We start from the raw sequence: 22,099 nt of genomic DNA, 5'->3' as shown, positions 1-22,099 counted from the left end.
GTATGATGCTACAATTATGCTGCTTTGTAGTATAAATATATGCTGTTAGCAGGTTAGAAAAACGCAAGAGAGAGAGCAACACTGCATTCGAAAATACTGCTGCTTCTTTCAATTTTCTTTCCGTAAGCTTGCATAATAGAAATTGCCCGTGTTCGTTCTGTTTTGCCGGTCGAAAGCATACGACTCAATCCCTGGTCATGAATGTTTTTAAGGCAGTGTATTACACACGATACAGAACCTTGTCTTTGTCTTTTCGTTTCCTAACCTTACGTCCACAGAGAAACAGAATATTGTGGAGAATTCAGAGGGACAGACAGAAAAGGGCACTTGGGCAGTAGTGGGGGACTTCAATTGAAAAAGGGGGGTTACCACATAACATGCAAAAAAGCAGAGAGTTCCAGTTAAGTGTGGACAATGCAGGCTTAAGAGAAATGGCATTCTATGGGAGCAAATACACTTGGTGGAATGGGAGAAGTGGGAGTCAGGCTATATGGATAAGGTTGGATAGAGGATTCTCAAATGACAAGTGGGATGGAGTAGCTAGGACCAAAACTACGTCAGACCACAGCCCTTTGGTTATTGATGTGCAGCCTGTATTGAAGGTGCGGAGGAAGCATTTTGTATACCTGAACGTGTGGAGTGATCATGAACAATAACAAAAGAAGATTTGTTTAGAATGGTAGAAATCTTCTTCAAAGGCAAAACACTGATCAAGGCAATCACCCATACATCTATAGTGCTTGTGCCTAAGGTAACAAATCCTTATTCTTTTGCTGAATTCAGGCCAATACGCCTGAGTAACTTTTGCTCAAAAATCATGGTCCTTAGGTTAGCTGATATTCTTGCTAGAGTCATCTCACCATTTCAATTTGGGTTTGTCAAGGGAAGAAACATTGTGGACAGTATTCTACTAACACAAGAACTGTGCCATGGAATGAGTGAAAAAAATGAGGACATTGTTTCGAAACTAGATATGGCAAAAGTCTATGATAGGATGTCCTGGGAGTGTGTGCATCTAGTTATGAGAAAACTAGGGTTCTGTGAGGAGTGGATTGATTGGTGAATAGGACAATTGACAATATTTGGTACTTTGTGATGAGGACAGTTTTTACACATCCATCAAGTATCAAATCACAGTATAGAGTTTAGATATCGTTCCACACTGGAGTTGGCTCTTGTAATGTTAGGAATTGATGCAAAGCGGAGTTAAGCACAAGCTAAAACTATCCTTATATATAGAAGCTAGACCTATCCTTAATGAGTTGGTTTGATATGACAAGGCTAATAACAAATAAGACAAGCAAAATAAAGGACCGGGACTTGGTTGATTCAAGCTAAGATGCCAAATATTATACTAAGGATTAGGGAAATTGAGAGACGAAGCATCTCACGTAGTGGCAGAGATCATAGAGCAGGGGCGGATGCAGGTTGAGTTGCAAATTTATTACATATCATCTCTATTAATATGATATTCTTAAATAATTTTTTATTTTAATTATACTGACTGTACTATATATTAATTTGAATTTAGTGACACACAATTAAACCTTTTAGAGTACAATTGACTAGATAGTTCATAAAAGATATAATTTATTTTAAAATATTTTTCATAATTGAATTACAAAACATATTTCGTATCAATTAATTAATTAATTTAAATAATTATTATTACCGCACATAACACATTATAAATTTTACAATTAATATAAAAAAAAATTACAAATGAAAAATATAATTAAAGTGCAATCAATTAACAAGTTTTGCACAATTGATCTCTTTAAACAATAATATACCAATTTATCATTTAATCTACCTTAACCGTTGATAAACTTTTTGTATAATATTACATTATATTATCTACTTTAATTAAAACATCTAATACACACACATATATAATGGGGTGGAGTGGCGCAATGGTAGCGCGTCAATAGTATACCGAATATGTCAATTGTAATCATGCAAGGCATTAATTCTAAAGAAGAAAACATAGTATAAATGTTAAGTAAGTTAAAAGTCCTCAACAGCGGATTCGTGGCGCAATGGTAGTGTGTCTCACTCCAGATCAAAAGGTTGCGTGTTCGATTCACGTCCTTCTTGCAGGACGTTTTCAGGAAACCAATTTTGAAATGCAAATTGAATTTGAACACACTTACTTTCACAACAAGTTTACCATTACGCTGAGTGAGATTATATATACCCCTTTCCTTTCTCCCTCTATCCACTCAAGATTTCTCTGTTTCCATCTTCAAACTCAGTAACTCACTCAAGATTTCTCTATTCTTACCTTTCTGTGTTTCATATATTCATACCCATCACTTCATCTTAATCCAAAGTTGAAAGCTTTTCCAGTTTCTTGGGGGTGATATGACGGTTCCACCCAGACTCAGACGCAGATGCTTCTCTGGGCTACAACACCAAGTCCAGTTTCACGGCATAAACCTCAGCGTCACGGTGACAAAGAGAGCCGCTGAGGTTGATCAATGGGTCAACGAGGTTGTCTACAACAACCGCCATGTCCTCCACAGCCTCATCGTCGGTCTCGACATCGAGTGGCACCCGTGTCTTGCAGGGGAAGATGACAACCCAGCGGCCACGCTCCAACTCTGCGTCGGGAAAAGCTGTCTGATTTTTCAACTTTTGCACAAGGACTACACTCCCCAGTCTCTCCTCGCCTTCCTGGCTAACCCCCGATTCATCTTCGTCGGCGTTGGGGTCCGAGATGACGCCGAGAAGCTCCTCCGGGACCATGGGTTGGTGGTGGAAAACGTTGCGGATTTGCGGTGGGTGGCCGTGGGGGTTTCCGGCTCGGAGCATTTTATGAGAATGGGGTTGAAGAGAATGTCGTTGGAAGTTCTGGGATGGGTGATGGAGAAGCCATTGGAAGTGACTCTCAGCGATTGGGATTCCAAGACTCTTACTTTTCCGCAAATTGAATATGGTTCGATTGATGCATTTGTTTCTTTAGAAATTGGTATCAATTTGTTCTTACAGAGCTATATACCATTTAGTTGTTGATTAAGTAGAGTGGTTTTGTATTAAGGACTTATTGTAAAAAAACTACCTAAATTTGATACTGACTCTTTCTTTAATTGAAAGGTTTTTTTGGTTGTTAATATTTCATCCTCATTCGCATTGGCCTGATATCTCCATCTACTTGTGAAGCATGTATATCTGGAGAGGTTTAAAATGTTTAATCTTATGCAATTAAGTAATCCTAACAAGATTAACTTAGGTAATACAAGACAAAATTGGATCAAAACAAATATCTTTATCGCTAGAAAATTGTAGAGATGACGAGAACGACAAATTAACCTTTGCTTGCAATTTAAATAAGCCTATTAATTGGGCCATAGATGAGCACCGGATATATATAATCTTAGCGGTATTATTCCTTTGCCATGTTAAAATAGATAAAGCAACACTGTTACCTACCGTAATTTGGTTAAAACTTGGGTTATTCAGAAACCTGTATCATTCGTCTTCAAACATCACTTGTAACTGAGACATCGATCACCTGAAATATTTGCAAATGTATAGTAGCAACGAGTAAAAACTAGTATTTTCAGGGCAGAGTTACGAGACAAAATGACGTACACCAATTCAAGCATTGTCGCCATGTTAGGCACGATGATCCCGGAACCCTTTGCCATGCCACCAACTCTTATACGTGTTCCTCGTTCCAACCTGCAGATCAGAATATGAGCAACAAATAGCTCGTTAATACTGTAGCAAGCAAGCAATGTAAAAGACAAATATATAGAAGATAAGATTAATTACTTCATTCCGACTCAATAGCCACACTCTTGCTAACTACATCAGTGGTAGTTATTGCTACAACTGTAGAATTTTCCCGGCAATTAAGAAGATGAGAGAGCAGCACATTTAATTTAGGACATCAAGGGAAAACCAAGGAAACACAATATTATAACAACAAAATTAAATGGAAGTATATAAAGCAAAGAGAAACAAAGTATGAAAACATATATATATATAATATCCACAGAGCAAGGAATAAGAAAAATTGTCATACATACCATTTTAATTTGCAATATACTACAGGTGCAGCTGCCATGCCACCACATTTTTAGTAAACGCACGCTCTTGGGATTCATATATGGTTTCAAGACAACGAAGGCGTTGTGAATTCTTAAAATGTTTTACTGATCATGTACCACGAAAGACCAAGAAACTAACTAACTTTAACATTTAAATTAAAAATAAACCAATCAAATTTGATATTGGCCTTTAAAACCGATTGCAGCAGTACAGTAACACCTCCTGGAATCTCTCCAACTTCCCTATAAATAAATTGATTAATAAGTATTGCAGCCTCCAACTCAAACACATATATAAATAACATAGAACCAGAAAATCGACATTGCAGTTTTATCTACTTCTCTACTGCCAATCCATACCTCTAAAACTACCTGATTTCATCATTTTAATTAAAATGCATACATCAATTCAATAATCCACACCTTTGGTAATGCGGAAAACAAAAATAGGTCAAAATGAAATACAAGCTAGCAACAAAAATGCATACCTCACATTATTCATGACGATTTTATAAAAAACAACAAATTCATCCAGTTAACATTAGCATTATCATTTTCAAACATTCCTTCTTTTTCAATTCTTGGGACGGTTCCCGGCGCGTAGAAAGTCACAAACATCCATTTTGGCTTCCCAGTCCGAGACATGAAATGTTCCATGGAGTGATGAAGATTCCAAATAACACTCCACGACAAAACCCAATCACTACAACTCTCCAAGTAAATCTACTCATGAATATATCTTCCAACTCAACATGTTGTTGTTGGTGTTCATGTTCATGTGACCTATTGTTGTCATTGCATTCTCTTGACAATGAAAATTCACATAAGTTGAGGTTTCCCCCATGTGAGTCATTTCCAAAGGTGTTTAACTGCGCTAGCCCGTAGGAATGCGTCCAACCAAATGATTTTGTAACAAGTCTAACACCTCAAGAAATTTCAAATTTGTAATTTGTTCCTGGGATCTTCCATACCATCCAACTGGTTCAAATGTATCTTGTAACTTGTTGTTTCCCAAATCAAGAGCCTCTAGTTGACTGCAATTGACCAAAGATCTTGGCCGGAATAGGTCCTCTGAGTTGATTCCCATTCAAAGCTATGGTTGTTAAGCTCTTGCCCTTTGAAAACACGGTGGAAAAAATCAAATTGAAGTTATTCATTCCCAAATCGAACACAAGAATAAATTAGCTTTTTGCAACATCACTAAAAATTTGTGGGCTGCAACCAGCTTCATCAGCCAATGCAGCAGCAGCAGCTGCCAAATTAGAAAAACATATAAAACAAAAGTAATAGTCTAATAGACATATTCATGCATGCTTATAGCATACTGAACCTCACATTTAATTTTATGCAAATACAAATATTACACCAAAAACTTATAATACAAAATATTTAGTGAAGTTTGGCTATAGCTCGTCATGTTGGTTCTATCAAATAAAAAATCATAAATACATTTAAGAGAAAGACTTACAATGAAACAAATAAGCCATCACAAAGTAGAGATCTCGATCCTTACCCAAGTTCAGAGATCTTCAAATGTAGGGGAGAAACCATGGAACACATGTGTTAAAGATGGATTTGCATCAGTATATTGTAAAACAGAGAAGCAGAATATCATTTAAACAACTACAAGAAGAAGAAGAAGAAGAAGAAGAAGGTGAAAGCAGATTCAATAATGATCTTAGATCTCCAAGGTTACAGGTGCTTAGCCAATTACCAGAAGGCACAGATTCATAGTAAAGGAATAAGCAATAACTAGAATCAGGTAGCATGCATATTTTTATTTTTATATAAATAAAATAAACACAAATTCATTAGACTGATACCTTATCAGGATTAATTTTTTTTTGAAAAGTAAGCACAGCTCCAACTGCTCCACCTAGTGACCTTCCAAACAAAACTATTCTTGATGTATCAATATCTGTCCTCTGAACCAGATGATCAAATGCTGCCTATATGGAAGACAACAGCATAGATTAGAACTCAAACTGAATGATATGCATGAAAAACGGTGAGACGAAGTTGTGGGGGCATACAAAACCTGAGCGTCCTTTGTTGTTCCATGTTGAGAAGGGACAAAAAACAAGCTTATTATGCATCAAAAAGTTATTGGTACAGGGGATAAAAACATTGCAGTTCAAGACGATGGGCAATATCTGAAGTTGACTAGTTAAGGCTAAATCAAGTGTAACTAAGTAATGAAAAGAGATTTGAAAACAACAAACATTGCCCAAAATAACAAGAAAAAGATACTTGCAGCATTTTCCTGAAAAAAAGAGGATAGTGGGGCCTGCCGCCTGCAATACAAAATTAGGTAGGCGCTGTTGGCAGTCTTCGTCAGCGGAAGGCAGGGCGAAAATGGAGAAGTATCTCAGGGCGACGGAGTCGTCTTCAGAATGGCTGTCGTCAGCGAAAGGCGAGGTGATTTTGCAAAATAACAAGTATGATGTTCCCAGGATAAGAAAAACATATCGAATTACAGAAATAATCTATTTCCCAAAAAAAAAAAAAATCATAAAAACCATAGCAAACAATCAGAAAAAGGTCTATCAGACACTTGCCACTAGTCTTTGAACAACACCCGACCGGTATATGATTTGATGAGATAAATAGCTTGATGCATAATAACTTGTAAAGAATTTTTCCACCAGCTCACTGTATAAACAAATTACAGTAATAGATTACAGATATGGCTTTGAATATCCTTACAAAGTATAGGAGAATGCAAAATCGGTGAGTGAGTACTTAGAATGAAAAATAAGAAAATTTTGCAAGTTTGCAGACTTTCAAGTGTTTGTTAAGATACAATCAAATGATGGGCATTGGGTCAAAAGATACAACCAAATAAGTTTTCAAACAAATGGTAGACATTTAGTCAAATGCAGGTTATCTTGCACAGTGCACCAATATAATGTTTGTAAATTTGAAAAGATAACATCTTAAATCATCTGAAAACTCAGGGTTGAAATGATGTAGACAGTCAATATCAGAAGATATATATGTATCATACCACTAAGACCCTTAGCTTCCTTGACATTTTCAATGGTGAAAATCTCCAATGAGTGCCCAGGAGCCAGCTCGTGTGCTACATCATATCCTACCCAAAATAGTTGAGTGGCAGCACAAGGAAAATATATGGATATTGTACATAATAAAGCACACTTAAATGTAAGCATTGGAGGATCAAAGTAAAGCAGTAGAGAAGGCAAAGACCTAAGAAAGATGAAGGCAATCATATGCAGCTCTTCAATATGAATTTCAAGATTGAAAATTGTTGATGTTGGCATAACGTTACGTGGTTTTGGATAACTTTTTTTTTTTTTTTTTTTTGTCTCCAAAACTCTTTTATTTTACTAGACAAACTATAACTAAATATAGATTATAGCACTGAAAAATATTAACAATTAAAAATGAACGTGAATGATATATAGTATATGACGTTAACTAGAACCAATTACAGGTAATACTAGTCTACCTCCATACTTAAAGTAAGAGTTGTGGAAGATGAGTGGGTTGGTAGTCCAAGCTAAGCACCTTCAAATCCCTGTTGCTGGTTACAATGAGTCAAGATAGCAATTAGCATAGTAATGATCTGTATAGCTAAATTCTCACATGCTCAAGTTTACAGCAATATGATTGCTTTTAGCTAAAAAGGCATTTCTTACTTGTAATCTATAATTACACAACACTTGTTTTTCTCTAATTGAAACATTATATTCTTTGGCAGAGTTGATTCAAAATACTACCAAGGTCCTCATGGAAGACTAGTATAAGCAATACAAATCTTATAATGTGATCTGGATCAAAATAAATAACAGTAATGAACAAGAAATGAAGTTTATTGCAAGTCTAACAAAGTATTGAACCTGAATCTACCTTAGGACATCCGCACTTTTCTCCACCATTGCTTATGAGATGAAGAAGCGTATTTAAAATTGGATACAAAACTTGAAGCAAAGTCGTAGATAGAGTGGATACAGACTTAAATTCATCTAGTTAGAACAAAAACATGTTTATCTAAATCTTCATGTTGAATCCCCAGGTGATAAGTGAATTTTATGAAGTTGAGGCAAAGCCTATTGAGGATCGGACCTCCAGACTCCCATATGAGGTAATGAAATCCACAATTGAATATCGAGTTGTTGAATGAGTGTTAGGAGGTAAACATGTTGAGGCGGTCACACCATCTCTAGTGCAAATGATGAGAACCTTACTCCCTCCCTTTTTGCATCATCTTAGACTGTCACTTAAGCTGAAGTTTCAAGCTATATATATCATTAAATCAACAATTGAACTGAACTTAATTGCCACTATTCTACTTCGACTAAGTACCTCCTCATGCTACTAATCATGTTTCCACTATGCCATTTTTGAGATAGCTTCTTCAACCAAACACAAATACTATTAACTTACACATACTGGGAACACAAACATATGCACAAAGCTAACCAAATTGAAATAAATAACATATTGCAAAAAGATTCAAACCTTTAAAAAATCAAATAAAACTAAAACCGTGTAGAGAAAACAGGAAGCTCTTTAAACTACATCGCCTAAAAATGATTTGGAAGAGAAATCAGACCTGCATGATAACTAAAACATCCATAGGGTCACTGTCTTCACAAATAGTTATGGGTGTAGACAACTGATGAGTAAAGCAAATGATATAATTATTTTTGTAAAATATTTCTCAAGTAAAATAAATATTGTATATTTGAATAAGTGAATTTTTTATACAAATATATTGGTGGAACCTAAGCTTGTACAACCATAGCAATAGTGGATTTGATTTGTAACCTTCCATATACAATGAAAGTAAAAAAAAAAAAAAAAAATGATGAATCACAAATTGTAAATTAATGCATGAGTAGACTTGAAAGAGATGGACAGATGGGAACAAATATAACCTACGGAAATTTTTTCCCCAGGCCAACCATTAACCTGAATATTGGCGGGCTCGGGCTGACTCTGTGCATGTTTTCAATAAACAATTTGTGATATTTTTTACCTTGATAAGTCCACTCTTTTTATCCAGTTCATACTTCACCTTACCCCTTTTGCTGATCTCAATTACCTGCATAGATATAGCCATATACAAAAATAAACCTGATACAAAATTAATCCATTAAATATCATGCCATTCCCCGAGTATAACACAAGTAAATCCATATGGTCAAGGTCAATGAGCACTTGAGCATTCAAATGGGAGGGTAAGACAATATCAATGTTTTTTTTTTTTTTCAAATTTCTGATGGATTTAATTGCTTGAGGGTTCAAATAGGATTAGCTCATTTGCTTGTTGCATATAAATGGTTATAAGACGTATATGTTTTTTTACACAGTTCAAAGCAGTGGATATGATTTACCGCATGATATGAGTCTTAACTAAATTTCTAAAATGAACAAATTGAAAATTCAGAAGGAACATTTTGAGCAAAGTGAATGCTTACCACATTGAAAAGCTTTGGAGCTTCAGATCACAAGACACGGATCAAGTAACTTTAAACTCCAAAAAGTGATCAACTGTAGATATGGGCAGAATTTAGTTAAATACCTATCTCAACATCATGCCAAGGATGAGCATTGCAGCAACTCATCTCCGAGTCATGGAAGATAGTATCCTTTCCTTTCATTTAGTGGCGGATCATATTTCCCTTGAATTGGGAGCTTTGATTGGTGTTTCAATAGGTGGAAACTGGACATTTAAAAAAAAAAATGAGGAGCAGATAGATCATAAACACAGAGACAACAATTGAGTGTAAATGTAGGACTTATGCTATTCAACTTCCAGCATCCTCATACACACAAAACCAGAAACCAAATCATAATCAAAATGTTGATTCAGAATGCAGATGCACAACTACATTTCCCTAAACTATCAATTTCGAGTCTTTATTATTTGCACAATAAGATTCATTATTTTAATAACAGCAACTTCTTAAAAAGAGCTAGTATGATACACATTTGTTGCAGGATTCTTTTGCCAGATCAGCACATGAAGACAAGAAATCATCAAAAAATAAATAACAAACAGAGAAATCATTCTAAGTTCAAAACAATTAAGAGTACAGTGCACACATCAGAACACAGAAGCAAAGTGGCATTGGATACACAAAACATACATCACAATCTCTATAAATTTCCCTACCAAATATTAATGAGGATCAAAAATTAACAACGAACCAAAAAAAACTTTCAACTAAAGAAAGAGTCAGTACCAAATTTACAATCAGACCTTAATACAAAACCACTCTACTTAATCAACAACTAAATGGTATATAGCACTGTAAGAACAAACTGATACCAATTTCTAAGGAAACAAATGCATCAATCGAACCATATTCAATTTGCGGAAAGGTAAGAGTTTTGGCATCCCAATCGCTGAGAGTCACCTCCAATGGCTTCTCCAGAACTTCCCACGCCATTCTCTTCAACCCCATCCTCATAAACCGCTCCGAGTTGTAAACCCCCGCGGCCACCCACCGCAAATCCGCAACGTTTTCCACCACCAACCCATGGTCCCGGAGGAGCTTCTCGGCGTCATCTCGGACCCCAACGCCGACGAAGGTGAATCGGGGATTAGCCAGGAAGGCGAGGAGAGAATGGGGAGTGTAGTCCTTGTGCAAAAGTTGAAAAATGAGACAGCTTTTCCCGACGCAAAGCTGGAGCGTGGCGGCCGGGTTGTGGTCTTCCCCTGCAAGACACGGGTGCCACTCGATGTCAAGACCGACGATGAGGCTGTGGAGGACGTGGCTGTTGTTGTAGACGACCTCGTTGACCCATTGATCAACCTCAGCGCCTCTCTTTGTCACGGTGACGCTGAAGTTTATGCCGTGAAACTGGACTTGGTGTTGTAGCCCAGAGAAACGTCTGCGTCTGCGTCTGAGTCTGGATGGAACCGTCATATCGCCCCCAAGAAACTCAAAATTCTGGAAAAGCTTTCAACTTTGGATTAAGATGAAGTGATGGGTATGAAAATATGAAACACAGAAAGGTAGGATTTGGAGTGAGTTACTGAGTTTGAAGATGGAAACAACAAATCTTTGAATGGATAGAGGGAGAGAGGAAAGGGGTATATATAATTTCAGTTAGTGGCTTGTTGTGAAAGTCACTTTACCGTTTGTATTTGGTTTTAGGAAAGTACTAATTCAAATTATAAAAATTCAAAATTGGTTTCCAAAACCCAATCTGCTAGGAACTAGGTTATGATGGGTAAGGAAACTGAACCCGACGTGAATCGAACACGCAACCTTCTGATCTGGAGTCAGACGCGCTACCATTGCACCACGGATCCGCTGATGACAAGTTTCAACTTACTTACAATTTATACCTGTTTTATTCTTTAGAACTAGGTGCATGATTACAATTGACATATTCGTTTTAATTAATTAACAAACAAAATAAATATGATTAATAATTGGTGATTAAATGTAAAAATACTATGGTAATCATATAATTGAAAGTAAATTTTAGTTTTGAAATTAGACTTTGTCTTGATTTAAGACTAAGTAAGAAACTTCTTCTATGAACGAGCAAGTAGTTTTATCTTTGAAATATGAGATGAACAAAAAGCTTCATCTCTTATCTTTGATGCTTCATCTATGCATGGGCAAATTCATTATGGGGGCAGCCATCCCCACTCCACCCCATTATATATGTGTGTGTATTAGATGTTCTAATTTAAATAATTATATATCGATCCAAATATTCTTAATACTAGCATTCCATAATACAATGATGTTGTTAGCAAAGTTAATTCCCAAAATGGTCCTTCGACTATGACATTTTCTCAATTTGGTTCCTTGACTTTTAATTGCACCCAAAGTGGTCCTCCGACTATTGAATTTTAAGTCAAAATGGTCGTCCCCGTTAGTTTTGGTGTTAAGTGAGTGTTAAAATGAAGGGTAAAACTGGTAATTTAAGATTTTTACTATAGTCAACGGGCTATTTTGGGTGCATTAAAAGTCAAATGACCAATTTTAGAAAGTGTCATAGTCGGAGGATCATTTTAAGAATTTTCTCTTTATAGTTCCAACATGATTTGTAGTTTTGTACTCATTTTGATTAAAAGGGGTTGATCTTGTACTTATTTTCATTTTCTAAATAAACAATCTTTTTACTTTAATTGTTAGCTAGAAAATCATTTGTTTTTAAAAATAACTTAGAATAATAATTTTGATTATTAGCCTAGTACTTATATATAGTTGTACAAGCTAACATTAACTTTAAATCTTTATTATTCAGGAATACTTGACATTATGTATTTGGAATTTTGGATTTTGATTTTCTATGATCATAAATAGGCATACATATAATGACAAAACTATTGTGAAAAATTACAACCAAATGGACAACATACATTTTTTTTTGAAAACCAATTTGTAGATTGTATTAATGAATCAAAGCTGTAATAGCGTCAGGGGATAGAATCCAGTACATAGCATGATCCTGAGTAAAAGCTAAGGAAGCTAAAGTGTGAGCATGTAAATTAACCTGTCTGGAGACATAATTTAACGAAATATGACTAAATAAAGACATAAGTGTTCTGCATTGGTCAATTGTGACCCCAACATACGAATGAATTGGTGAGTCTTGATGCCGCATAGTAGTACGTAGTACCATGCAATCCGTGAGTAGACATACTGATGTATTGTTCTTTTCTAATAGCTAGGACAGTGCCTCCTTATATGCCTGTGCCTCCGCCATAAACGGTGAGAAACAAAAAGGCAATTTGCCATTCTTTGCCTCTACGAAAGAGCCCTTTGGTGAAACTAGTACAATACCGTGCGTGGCATCTCCAGTGTCCTGACGAAAACCCGCGTCCACATAACATCTGAGCCTGCTGCCGTCCATGTCCGTTCCGGTGGGTGGCGCTGGAGACGGCGCTGCCTGGCGGTGTTGCGCAGCACCGTACGCTTGCAAAGCCGCGGCAGCCACTCTCTAGACATCGGCTGGCCGCATCATAGACCCCTTCCACACGGCTGAGTTGCGGCTCCTCCAAATATGGTACAACACGTCTACCAATAACCGGGTTTGCTCCTCCGTTAAGACCGCCAAAGCCTCCATTAGCCATGTTGAAAAGAAATATGTAATAATATTAGTGATAGACAATTGTGTTATATTCCAAACAAGTGTAGAATATTCACAGAGCACTAAAGCATGTAACACATCTTCATGATCTAAAGCACACATTTGGCATGTTGGGTCCAACTCTACCCTCTTTATAATCAAATTAGTGGTAGTGGGTAGAATATCACATATGGCTCTCCACAGAAATGTCTTCCACTTGGGTGGGACCTTTAATTTCCACATCAAAACCCATTTATCAAACATAGCTGGGTTACTCTCATAATCCCCAACAATACCCTATAGGCGTTCTTCACTGTGTATGTCCCTTTTGGGTCACCCATCCAATACCATGAGTCATCGTAGTCAGGACTAATAGGAATCATACTTATCCGGTTCACATCTTCAGGAATAAACAGGTCAGATAAAATATGTGGGTCCCATGTATTTGTTTGTAAATCAATCAATCCTGCCACTCGTGCTTCTCTTAACTCTTCTGGCATATCTGTTTGAATTAAAGGGCTAGGATTATCCTGTAACCACGGATGTCCCATATTAGAGTCGTCTGTCCATTTCCAATTCTTCTTCGCACCCCGGAGATTACCATTGCATGTGCCGCCATAATACTCCTCCAACAGTAACTTGGCAATTCCCAATAGTAGCATCAACAAAACTAGTTGTGGGGTAATATCTTGCCTTATAAATTTTTGCTGCTAGCGATCCTGGGTTTGTTAGAAAATGCCATGCCTGTTTCCTAGCGTAGCAAGATTAAAAGTCCTCAGCTCTTTAAAACCCAAACCACCATACTTCTTTGGGACACATAATCTATCCCAAGTTTTCCAATGTATTCCCCTATCCCTACCATTTCCCCACCAAAATCTATTCATAGTTCGCTCAATCGACTGACATACAGTCTCAGGTAACAAAAAAAGGCTCATAGAAAAGGTAGGCATAGATTGCGCTACACTTATTAACAACACTTCTTTACCAGCCTGAGATAGTAACTTTTTACTCCACGAACCAATTCACTGCCTTATTTTTTCCTCCACGTAAGAAAAAAATAGCCCTCTTATTTCTTCCCACAAAAGATGGTAGACCCAAATATTTTCCAAAATTGGCTGCTTGCTCGACTTCAAGACAATTCGCTACTTGCGCCCTGTGACCCTCATGGGTATTCCGGCTAAAACAGATATTGGATTTATTATAATTCACCACCTGGCCAGATAATAGGAGGCTGTCATCTGCAAAAAATAGATGTGAGACAGGAGGTGCCCCTCTAGCTACTCTGCACCAATGTATTGATCCTGCCATTTGCTCATACTGTAATATCATCGAAAGTGCCTCCGCACAAATAATAAATAAATAAGGGGAAAGAGGATCCCCTGCCTGAGCCCCCGTGTGGGTTTCACGCGCCCCCTGCCACTCCATTCACCATTACAGTATAATCAACAGTCGTCACACACAACATAATAAGCTGTATCCACTTCTCACTAAAACCCATGACAGTCAACATTCTCCTCAGAAACGTCCATTCCATTCTATCATAAGCCTTCGACATATCTAGCTTCAGTGCACTCCACCCCACTACACCACATTGTTTCCTGTTTAAGTAATGCCCCATCTCAGCCGCTACCAAGATGTTATCTGTGATCAGTCTCCCAGCAATAAACGCACTTTGGGACTCCAAGATGAGTTCTCCCATGAGCGTTTTCATCCTATTTGCTATCATCTTGGCCATAACTCTATAAATGACATTACTCAAGGCAATTGGCCTCAAATCTGCTACTGTTTCAGGCACCTCTTTCTTGGGGATTAATATAATGTTAGTATCATTCAAACCCTCGGGGAACACATAAGAATTCAAAGAGTCCGTTATCGTTCAAAGAGTCCCGTCTGTTTCGAATAATATCCTGTCTCTGTCGTAGCTGCCTAATATGTTCACCAAACTTATGAAATTGATCCCCTCCCCATCGCATCAATTTCTCGCCACATAATTGCTGGCAATGCAGCAACCCCTCCGCTCTCCCCTCCTGCCAGGCCGTTTCTACCACATTCTTACATCCCTCATCCAACAACCAAGCCATCTCAAACCTGAATTTCCGCGGCCCCCTTCCCCTTTGCATGCAGATTGCATTAATGTTAAGGAAAAGGGCCGAGTGATCCGAAGCTCGAGTCCGTAAGTTTTCCACCCATGCATTCTCATTCATAACACCCCAATCATCCGTTATCAAGACCTTGTCCAACCTCTCCTCTATCCAATTCTGCGTTCATTTCCCCTTTTCCCATGTAAACTGATGGCCTCTCATCGGCATTTGCAACAGACCACAACCATCTACAGCCTCCCCAAACCCACACAGCAGGTTATTAGGGTACGGGTTTCCCCCTCTCTTCTCATGCTGATATAGGAGATTATTAAAATCCCCTATCACTACCCAGGGTAACAAGGACCTATCCTTCAACGTGCCCAGTAAATTCCAAGATTCTTCCTGCCTATTTCATTCCGGGATGCCATAGAAGCATGTAATACGCCACATCTTATTAGAGAAATTTACCTCCACATCTATATGATTCAGCGAGTAACTTAACAACCTGACCGTGTTGTTCTTTTTCCAGAAGAGAGCCATTCCACCACTCAAACCATCATTATCAACATAAAACAAACTGTCATACCAAAGCCTGACACGAATCCGTTCTGCATGTATCCGTCCCACCTTGGTCTCCATCAAAAACACAAACGCGGGCTTCTTACGGGACGCTAGGTCCACAACCTCTCGAACTATGCGTGGATTGCCCAAGCCACGACAGTTCCAGCTTAATGTACTCATGATGACGGGCGTGGCTGGGTACCAGCTCCTTCCATGGACATGTTTTTTGAACCATCTTGCATAGTCACATCTCTACCACTCCTGTAACACCCCGTGTTACGACCCCTAAACCCAAATTAATTAATTAATTACGCAGCCCAAAAAGGGAGTTAAAATCCATTAATTAGCTAAAAGGGGGTCCACCATAGTCCATGGGCGCTTATCCCTAAAGCCAATCCCTTAGTCCTATAGGAAATAGAATTAGCAAAGCCATACCACTTAGACCCTAATTGGGACTCTTATATATATATATATATATATATATTGATGGGGATATGGGACCCGGGGGTCCATTTTATTGGCATAGTATTGACCCAAGTGGGGGTGGTGATGATAGGAGATTGGCCCAAGTCCTATTGGGCTAAGAAGACAAGGGGGCGTGGTGGCCCAAAAAGAAGAGAGAAGACGTTTCCGGGCAAGAAACACCGCCGGCGGCCGGCAACCGACCGGCGGGGTGGCCGGCCGGGGCGGTGCGCCACCAGTCGTGCCGGCAGCGCCCAGAGAATGGGGCAGGTAGCATGGTACTTAACTAGAGTAAAAGGCATAGACGCTATCAACAGGGTTCAAACCCACGCCCTCCAGCTCAACAAATGTGCACCATACCACCAACCCACATTAACTGTTGTTTATTGAAGCTTGGCAATTATATATAACCTATATATGCGGGTTGGGCAGCCTCCACCACCGGCCATGGCCGGCCGGCGACTGGCCGGCGGCAGGTCCCGCCGCCCCTCAGGCCGAGGCGCAGCCAGCGGGGGCAGTGCGCCCCCCAAATTGTCAACGGCACCCCCCCTTTCCCGAGGGGGTGCTGGGCGGGTGAGCCGAGCATGGTGGACCAGGGTGGTATGCGCGGGAGTTTTAGAAGTATGGCGAACGTGCCCGCTTGCGTAGCGATAAATGGGGAAGTGGGGATGGATTGCATGGGACACGTGGACGCTAGAGGAGGAGGGGGGCTTGCTATAAATAGGGGCCCTGGATCTGTGGCTAGGGGGCAACGAAGACACGACAGGCACACTTGTCTAGTAGCCTTGATCTACACTTTCAACCCAGCTACCTGGGTTCGATTCCTACCAGTAGCATAGGTAGCTATATCCCATCCTGTGGGTCTTGTTCTTTTTATTTGGGTCGCAGTTCTTGGGCCTGTACCTCGGGCTTCTATACATATCGTGTTGGGCCTAGCGCCCTACCCCTGTTCTGTACTATTGTACTCGGTTTATGGTGGACCCGGTCCTAATAAAACCATCATTGGCACCGTCTGTGGGGCTCGCTACGATTAGCCCGTGTTTGTAGTCTCTACCATCCTAGCAAGGTTCCGAGGTACGCCCAAATGGTTGATTCGCAAGAGGAGCTACCCTATAAGGTAACACACTTAGCACATCGAGACGCTACTCTGGTGAGTACACTTGAACACTTAGTTAGGCAAAGATTGTGTTTATTTTCCCGAATTATGTGCCCCTATGTGCTCCTATGTGCTATGCATGCTTGGCCCACGGCCACCTCAACTATATGCTCATATGTGCTCTGCATGCTTGGCCCGCGGCCACCTCAACTATATGCTCATATGTGCTCTGCATGCTTGGCCCGCGGCCACCTCAACTATGTGCTCCTATGTGCTTTGCATGCTTGGCCCACGACCACCTCAACTATGTGCTCCTATGTGCTCTGCATGCTTGGCCCACGGCCACCTCAACTATGTGCTCCTATGTGCTCTTACGTGCTATGCATGCTGGCTCTACGGCCATGGCGAATGGGGCATGTGGGTTATCGCAACCCACATGCGCGGACTTGCCCCCGGCAAGCCGCATGGTTTTGGCGGATGGGGCATGTGGGTTATCGCAACCCACATGCGCGGACATGCCCTTGGCAAGCTACATGGTTTTTGGCGGATGGGGCATGTGGGTTACCGCAACCCATATGCGCGGACTTGCCCCCGGCAAGCCGCATGGCGTTGGCGGATGGGGCGTGTGGGTTATCGCAACCCACATGCGCGGACTTGCCCCCGGCAAGCCGCATGACGTTGGCGGAGGGGGCGTGTGGGTTATCGCAACCCACACTACCCCATCCTACAATCTTCAGTTACCTTCATCCTTAAAAAAAAAAAAAAAAAGAAAAAAAAAGAAAAAAAAAAGGTTGCATGCATGTGTAGCATGGAGAAGGAGCAAAGACATCCATTGAATATTTAAAAGAAGCATGCAGGTGCATCATGGAGAAATCGACAAAGCATACTAAATAAATGCAACAAAAGAGATGTACAGTGCAAGAAGCATCCAAGAAGTGACAATAGAGGAGTCACCTTGACCTCTCGACACTAGGTGATGAAGCGAAGGCCAGGGCAACGTGCGGTGTGTGGCAGAGGTACGGAGTAATGGCGTGATGCACAACAGTGGTGATAATGGAAGGTGGCGGCGAGAGATTGAGAAAGGGAAAGAAAAGGAGGTGGTGATACCGAATTCTACTTCCTTTAGGCATCAAGATACCTAAAAGAACTAGGGGACTCGTGATGGGGATATGGGACCCGGGGGTCCATTTTATTGGCATAGTATTGACCCAAGTGGGGGTGGTGATGATAGGAGATTGGCCCAAGTCCTATTGGGCTAAGAAGACAAGGGGGCGTGGTGGCCCAAAAAGAAGAGAGAAGACGTTTCCGGGCAAGAAACACCGCCGGTGGCCGGCAACCGACCGGCGGACCGGCGGGGTGGCCGGGGCGGTGCGCCACCAGTCGTGCCGGCAGCGCCCAGGGAATGGGGCAAGTAGCATGGCACGCGCCCAGGGAATGGGGCAAGTAGCATGGCACTTAACTAGAGTAAAAGGCATGGACGCTATCAACAAGGTTCGAACGCACGCCCTCCAGCTTAGCAGGCATGCACCATACCACCAGCCCACATCAACTATTGTTTACTAAAGCGTGGCAATTATATATAACCTATATATGCGGGTTGGGCAGCCTCCACCACCGGCCATGGCCGGCCATTGGCCGGCCGGCGACTAGCCGGCGACAGGTCCCGCCGGCCACCTCAGGCCGAGGCGCAGCCAGCGGGGGCAGTGCGCCCCCCAGATTGTCAACGGCACCCCCCCTTTCCCGAGGGGGTGCTGGGCGGGTGAGCCGAGCATGGTGGACCAGGGTGGTATGCGCGGGAGTTTTAGAAGTATGGCGAACGTGCCCGCTTGCGTAGCGATAAATGGGGAAGTGGGGATGGATTGCATGGGACACGTGGACGCTAGAGGAGGAGGGGGGCTTGCTATAAATAGGGGCCCTGGATCTGTGGCTAGGGGGCAACGAAGACACGGCAGACACACTTGTCTAGTAGCCAAGGAAATTAATTAAGGAAAGACCCTTCATAGCCAAGGAAATTAATTAAGGCTAAGAGGTAACCCATGTCTCAACAAAACCTATTTTCCTTGCTATAATCTTCTTCTTGGGCTCCTTCTCTATACTTGTGTCTTGATGAATTTCTTTATGATATTTGTGATATAATCTTGATTGATTGATGTGATAATTTTATGAGGGATCTTGATGATCTTGATGTTAAAAAGAGGTTCTTGATATTTATGTGATGATTCTTGATAAATCTTGATGGTTCTTGATAATGAAAATAAAATATGATTTTGATGATTTGGGTGGGATTAGAGCCCTAGCTTGGATTGGGAATTGGTATTGTGATGTTCTTGATTTATGTTTGGGTGGGAATTTGCATGTTCGGGTGTTGTTCGTGTCTAGAAGTCATGTTAGGATATGTTCAATATGATCCCTGCTTTCGATCCATTAAATGTATATGTGGTGTCGTTAATTGCGTTTAAAAGTGTCTAAGCATGGTTTCGGGTTCCACAAATGATCCCGGGACGCGTATTTGATAAAAGAGTCAGTGGGGGGTAGGTGGGGGTAGGGGTACCCGCCACCTACCCGCTGCCCAAAGTGAGACCGCCAGGCAGCGGGCAGCCGTCTGCCCGCCGGGCACCCGCTGCCCGGAAGTTGTCGCCGGCGGGTGGCCCTCCACCCACCGGCTACCCGCTGGTTTGTCACCCACCCCAGGTCTTTGGCTTCCCCGTTTGATGTCCCCCGTTCCCCGTGGTGTCCCAACGGACCCCGTTTGTCGTGCTTAAGTCTAGTTTGATGTTTCGGGTACCGTTCGTAGGATAAAAGAGTCTAGGAATTGCATTCTAGTTGAATTGGTAATCCGTTGGCCTAGGTGGAAGTCGTATGAACCCCTTAGGATTATTCTTAGTATGTGAATGATCACACATAAGCTTATTTATGTGTCTCCCCCTTCCCAATGTGTTATTATGTGTTATGTGATGCATGATTCCCTAATTTGGTTGCGATCAAATTGGCTATACGGGCAGTTGGATGGGTTGAGAACCATCCCAACTGTTAACCAGGCCGGTTGCGATCAGGTATATAAATATTATATAGGGCTGCGATCCACTGTTTGGTTACTTATGAGCTGCGGTTCATTCTCCTGGTTGCGGTCAGTGATTCACTTCTTGGGCTGCGGTCCACATGGGCCTCGTGTGCTATAACCCACCGACCTGGACGCGCCAGGCGGTGTGTAGGGCCAATAAGCCCGAGGAAGGCTGTAGTCCACCGACCTGAGTAATCAGGCGGTGTGTAGGGCTACGGCTGGCTGCGATCCACCGAGTGATGGGCCAGCGGTGTGTAAGGTCGTAGTCTCCGAGGATCATCGCCCACCGACTGAGTCCCCCAGTGGTGTGTAGGGCTTGATCCGCTACGATCCACCGACTGTGCCCGTCAACGGTGTGTAGGATCGTAAGTCCCCCCTTGTAAAGTGGATCACAGTCCACCGACTGAGCGCGTCAGCGGTGTGTAGGACTGTGATCCGCCGCTGAGTTCGTCAGCGGTCTATAGGGTTGGTTGCGATCAACTCCCTTCATGCTGCGGTATGAGGTAGGGTCTTGCGGGGCCGTGTTAGTGCTATATGCACTAACCCTCATGTTCGGGGCATGTGATTGGTCCCGTGGCGCCACCAAAGTGTGCTTGTGTGACACGAATGATGATTGGATGATGATATGATTGATTTGAAAGTGATCCGTGACCTTAGATGCATATTCTTTATGATGGTTGTCTCTACTTAACTGTTAACATTGATTATTGTGTTTGCCTCTATTTGCTGAGTCTACTCCTGATTTTTAAAGCTAGAGTCTCTTAAGTATATATCTTCCTGCTTCAAAATGGTTTATATATATATATATATATATATATATATATATATATATATATATATATATATATATATATATATATATATATATATATATATATATATATATATATATATAATGTATTTCAACGCGTTGGAGTGGGTTACCAGCATCTTCGCTGAACAGATATATTTGGCTTTCAGGCAGCGATGAATAAACCCGGAGCGCGCTAGAGATCCGAAGCATAGATTAGTTAGTTTCCCTTCGGCCTGCGTGCCATGATTATGTATTGACATTTGTATTGAGGATTTTAGTTAGTTATCCTATGCATCTGAGTTCTCCAGCTCAGATGTGGCATAGCACCCTGCACTCTTATGTTTGATTTTGGGATTTAATGAGAATTCACCTTTATTATATAAGTTTTAAAAGTTTCGAAATTTTGGGGTGTTACAACTCCGCACCTCCTCCTCTTCCTCGGTCCGTACCTGTCGCCGCTGCTTTGCCGAAGCAACCAAACACTCCTCCTCCGACATTCCAGCCCGCACCCCACTGCCACCTTCCGGCGCTATCACTGCCGAGGTGGTCCCCACCTCCCTAGCCCCACCGGCACGACCCAGCTATCCCCAACCGCTCTAGGAGCGCTCCGGGATCCGCCAGCACGCATATCCGGACCATACGGGTACCGCTCCAGTGGAATTCCTGCATCCCTAGCATGAATATAAAAAGTGTGCAAGTGCCCCATACACCCGCAAAAATAGCAAAACTTGTGTATCCGTTCGTACTGGAAAGTGACCCATGCAGTAGTCTTATCCCTCTTCATAAATTTCATTCCCCTACGGAGTGGCCGATCAACAAGTATTGATACCCGAATACGATGGAAGTTCAGCCACAGGGGCCCCCTCAAAGCGGTCATCATGCTTAACAAAGGTACCAAGAAAATTACCTGCCTGCTCTAGAATA

At 41.2% G+C, this 22,099-nt stretch overlaps 2 protein-coding genes and 1 non-coding gene across 3 annotated transcripts; 1 reads left to right on the top strand and 2 right to left on the bottom strand.

Annotated features, from left to right (window-relative positions):
• Positions 1-2,364: 2,364 nt before the first annotated feature.
• Positions 2,365-3,015, top strand: LOC109160509 (Werner Syndrome-like exonuclease). The gene has a single exon (XM_019308797.1). It carries the CDS (start codon positions 2,365-2,367, stop codon positions 3,013-3,015), a length of 651 nt encoding a protein of 216 aa, XP_019164342.1.
• Positions 3,016-9,663: 6,648 nt separating this feature from the next.
• LOC109160551 (exonuclease 3'-5' domain-containing protein 2-like) lies at positions 9,664-11,079 on the bottom strand. Its single transcript, XM_019308842.1, has 2 exons — positions 10,445-11,079; positions 9,664-9,747 (listed from the first exon to the last, which is right to left on the bottom strand). The coding sequence occupies exons 1-2, from the start codon at positions 10,955-10,957 to the stop codon at positions 9,697-9,699; spliced, it is 564 nt and encodes a 187-aa protein (XP_019164387.1). The 5' UTR covers positions 10,958-11,079; the 3' UTR covers positions 9,664-9,696.
• Positions 11,080-11,274: 195 nt separating this feature from the next.
• TRNAW-CCA lies at positions 11,275-11,346 on the bottom strand. Its single transcript has one exon. It is a non-coding gene; the product is annotated as a tRNA-Trp (tRNA).
• Positions 11,347-22,099: the final 10,753 nt, after the last annotated feature.

This window comes from Ipomoea nil, unplaced genomic scaffold (genome assembly GCF_001879475.1).
Source record: "Ipomoea nil cultivar Tokyo-kokei standard unplaced genomic scaffold, Asagao_1.1 scaffold2848, whole genome shotgun sequence".
NCBI lineage: Eukaryota > Viridiplantae > Streptophyta > Magnoliopsida > Solanales > Convolvulaceae > Ipomoea > Ipomoea nil.
This window is presented reverse-complemented; position numbering and strand designations above follow the sequence as displayed.

Excerpts from the sequence above, each read along its gene's own strand:
- LOC109160509 (XM_019308797.1), top strand. The coding sequence starts at position 2,365 with ATGACGGTTCCACCCAGACTCAGACGCAGATGCTTCTCTGGGCTACAA.
- LOC109160551 (XM_019308842.1), bottom strand. The coding sequence starts at position 10,957 with ATGACGGTTCCATCCAGACTCAGACGCAGACGCAGACGTTTCTCTGGG. Across the intron at positions 9,748-10,444 it reads TTCTGGAGAAGCCATTGGAG|TTTCCACCTATTGAAACACC; the intron begins GTGACTCTCAGC and ends TTAAATGTCCAG.